Raw genomic sequence first — 4,239 nt, 5'->3', positions numbered from 1 at the left:
TTGACTTCCCATTTGGTCATGGAGAATACCTTCCCTCACTCTCACTCCTTCCAAACCTTCTCACCCAATGGAAGCATGACCCTAGAAGTCTGCATCCATGTGACGTTAAGCCGTGCTTTTTGGAATCCTTCGCTTTGTTCTATTTGAAGAGTTAATAGAAGAGCTAATCTAATCTAGTAACTCATTTAGTACATTATTGAAATTTGAATCCTATATCCACTAGATTTTGAACCTGCCACTTTCATGTGGCTTGTACAAGGTGATATTTTACCCATTTCTATTACATTCTCATAAAGGTTGGACATAACCAAATGACGAGTACATTTTAGTGAAGAGGATTAAAGTCTACTAGCTGTAATTTGCTTTGCTTTTGATGCATCTTTGATCGGCAGTTCTCCATGCATGATGATCTGACAGATTTGATTCATTTAAATCAGTTCCCGGGAACTACCTTTCCAAAACAAAATGGGAATCTATGCACCCAGACTATATTTCTCTACAATCTTTGGTAAGGTATTGCCTCTGATTTCTCGGAAGGAAGGATTCATCCCAGTAGATGTGTCCTTATTGCTGCTTCTTTCCCCTTTTGATAACTGTTGAAGCCTGTATCATCATGGCATTAGAATATCTGTCATTCTCAACATTTGCAAGGAAAACTGACAAAAAAATAATATATCCTGATCATCAAACTGCTTTGCTATAATAAGCTGAATGTTTTTTGTACTGACTATGAAAAATGGCTTATTGTATCTTTAGCCTGCCATTTGATAGGTTACCTGATTATAATGAAATTGTAGTCGTCACCACGATTCTTATGTGTTTTAACAAGGTTATTGACCAAAGGTTGCATCTTTATGAAGTAATGCTCATTGATGTGGCACATTGGAAAAACATCCAAGTGATTTACAGCTTTTAATCAAGTAGTGACACTGTAGCTATAATAATTTAAACCCTTGGGATTATTCTTTAGGCTGATGTAGAAGTTCATATATAACATTCACTAGAGTTGTCATTCATTAACATTGTCTTACCTGAATATTGAAAATATTCTGAAATGCTAAATCTTTATCCTTTCTTTCTGATAAATGCTTTTGCTTCCTAATGTCAGCATATGAGTCATCTTATCTGATTTTGATTGAAAAGAGTTATTCCTTTTGGACTTTCAACTTATTCTTAACATGATTTTTAACATACTAAAGTAATAGCTTTTCTTATCCAATAATACTAATGCTGCAATTTCTAAGACTTTATTGAGATTTTTTTTTTTTGGGTGTAGAGGCTATACCTTCAAATAAAGCCATGCTTTTGCAAATAATAGTCACAATGAAGGCTATGCCTTGGTATTGCGCTCTTCCAACACTTTCAGAATACATGGTTGAAAAAGGATGGACCAGATGTTTCTCTAGTATAGCTGAAGTTGGTTGGCCAGCCTACATTGCTTATGTGACTATATATATGGTCTTTGTGGAGTTTGGAATTTACTGGATGCACAGAGAGTTGCATGACATAAAGCCATTGTACAAATATCTTCATGCAACACATCATATCTACAATAAGCAGAATACACTGTCACCATTTGCTGGTAAGTTCGCATTGTATGTAGACTTGAATTATCTTAACCAGTTTCCTGGAAAGTTAGGAGTGTGTGATTATCTGTATATCACGCTTTTAGTTTTATGTATTTTGCATTGTCATTATCAACAGAATTGATATTAAAAATATCATGATATAGTTTTGCTGCCTTCAAATTTTGTATTGCAGCTTAGTTGTTAAGTATCACCCATTAAAAGTATACTCAGCATATAGCAATATCCTCTGGAATCTGCATGCTATGCTGTTATAAGCAAATCAATCATGAATTGATTAATTTGCTCATGCACACATGCATATCAGGATGTAGGTTGTCTAAATACTCTTTGACTCTAAAATAATCTCATGTGGAATTGGAAGGAAGACAATTTAGCAAGACGTTTCCTTCCAAAATTAAGTAATTCAGAATAAACCTGAATATCTGTTTTTTCTCATGGGGAAGGGGGCTGGCGTAAGGGAATGAGCTAAAGGTAGGTAGAGGTGACATGTTAATTTATGACAACCATCCTCGATGCCTTGAGCACTTAGCTAGGCATATGTCTTGAAGCAGGAGGCCAAATAGCATGGATATATCCAGCTTCACAGTGCATCCAAAAGGGTACATGCATGATCTTGTTTTGATATTTAAGTGCATATCTAGATGTAAGACAGATGTAGCCCTGAAGCTATATCGAGAGTAGATAGGTAGGTTGTCCCACCAGCTATGACATTACCTAATTGCTTAGGTATACTTCTGAAAGCTAGTTCCACTGGTATACTGTTGAAGAACTTATTTTGTAGGTATAAAAAAAAAATCTCTAGCCCTTATTATCCAACATATCTAAATTGGAACACTAACGAAATGGTGACCAAAGCCCAAAGGCTTTCATGTTGTCTGATCATAAACCATGAAGTATAAATTAATAGACATTATAGACAAGGTGAACAAAGAAATTTTATTATTAGTGTAACATTACTCTAGGAGTACCATGGATTCTTATTGGCAACTGCCAACTACTGTTAATTGTTATTGGCACGACTGAGTAACTATAATGGTGGAATCTAGTATTAGTGTTATATATAAGATATGTGACTTTAAATTTCTGAGTAGCACTGTTTATGCTTGGATGTTGTTCCCCAGAGCTAAATAGTAATATGCTGTCCAATAAAAATTATTCTGTAAGGTTTCATTTGAATTGTATAGCAAGCAGAGGAATCGTTGTGTGGGAAATGCGGTAGGGCTACTCCACGAGGTTATAGGCCTTATCCTTGTTTAGGCCAGAGGGGTTTTCTTATTTATCCTTTTTGACTTAATTTTTACGAAAAGGGTGTGCACAAATATTTTATAATGCATTTGTTTTCGCAATTTTCATTTCTCACTCTGGATAAATTTCAAGCACTTAACATTAGTTTTTTTTGGCAGGTATATTAATATAGTTTGGCTATATGAAAACATCAATTGGTAATGGACAGGATTATGATACATAAAATTAATTAATTTTCATTTTTCACTGAATTAATTTGTATTGCTTAGTTGGTTTATTGTATTTGAATGGTTGACAATGTCCATGCGATGCCCCTCCTATAAGTCGGTAGACAAATGTCCGGTTGTCCCTGGTTAGTAATGATCTTTGAGCCATGTTTCATTCAAAAACGTCATCGGCATACTATAACTATTACTGTAAAACGTTTAAAAGAAGCAAGTGCAATTGGTTTTCTTTTTTGACAGGACTGGCATTCCATCCATTGGATGGGATACTGCAGGCGGTGCCACATGTGATAGCCCTCTTCCTTATCCCGACCCAGTTTATGACTCACATACTTCTCCTATTTGTTGAGGCTGTATGGACGGCCAACATTCATGACTGCATCCATGGCAAAGTATGGCCTGTCATGGGCGCTGGCTACCACACAATCCACCACACCACCTACCGCCACAACTATGGTCATTACACTATATGGATGGACTGGATGTTCGGAACTCTTCGTGATCCTGAGGAAGACCCCAAGAAGGCAGAGTAATGCAGGTCCGGTGTACTTCTGTAGCCCTTTGTTAGGATCAGGCAGGCCAGGTACACCAGCTAAGTCTAATGTTCTGTCTTTGGCTGTTGTATGACCGCTCAGGAACTTTTTAAAGTTGCTGTGTAAAAATTTATGGAACCGCAGACTGATGAGAAAAAATTAAATTAGAGGTTGTGGATGAACGGCAGATCAACCATGCATCAATTTCCCTCCGATGTGCTTTTTTTTTTTTTTTTTCTGGCATATAGATTATATGGCAATCATGTGGTTGCTGTTTCCTCTTTGTTTGATCTCTTACCCTATATTGATGGTGCTTAAAGCATCCAGATACGGTATCAGCCAAAGGACATGCAGATGATCCAGCAATAGAGCCTGTTTTAGCTCAAGGTGTTTCGAGACCAAGGATGCTGGGAGGAGTTCATGCTCCAAGTCTAGGGAATTTGGACAGTTTTATGGCCTGTCTGGGAAAAGCGTGGGGTTTGGCTGGGCCGATCACTTCCTTCCACACGTGCGAGTGCGGCTAGATCTAGAGTCGTCAAAATGGGCCGGTCCTTCACAAATCGGGCCCATTAGGGTTGGGCCAAAAAAATTCTTTTGATACACGGGCCATCAAATAGGCGGTCTAACTCTAGCCCTTATAAGTGAAGG

The 4,239-nt window shown here is 37.4% G+C and overlaps 1 protein-coding gene across 2 annotated transcripts in view; it reads left to right on the top strand.

Moving 5' to 3' along the window:
• The window catches only part of LOC105048406 (delta(7)-sterol-C5(6)-desaturase), a 13,529-nt gene extending 9,756 nt beyond the window's left edge, over positions 1–3,773 (top strand). For both annotated transcript variants that reach the window (XM_073261464.1, XM_073261466.1), the window contains 2 exons: positions 1,277–1,582; positions 3,299–3,773. In XM_073261464.1, coding sequence (XP_073117565.1) covers positions 1,277–1,582; positions 3,299–3,591 — 599 coding nt within the window. In that variant the 3' untranslated portion in view covers positions 3,592–3,773. The remainder of the gene's footprint in view (positions 1–1,276; positions 1,583–3,298) is intronic.
• Positions 3,774–4,239: the final 466 nt, after the last annotated feature.

The sequence above is a fragment of the Elaeis guineensis genome, chromosome 7 (genome assembly GCF_000442705.2).
Source record: "Elaeis guineensis isolate ETL-2024a chromosome 7, EG11, whole genome shotgun sequence".
In the NCBI taxonomy this organism is placed as follows: Eukaryota; Viridiplantae; Streptophyta; class Magnoliopsida; order Arecales; family Arecaceae; genus Elaeis; species Elaeis guineensis.
Note: the sequence above shows the minus strand (reverse complement) of the source record. Positions and strands in the feature narration are given on the sequence as shown.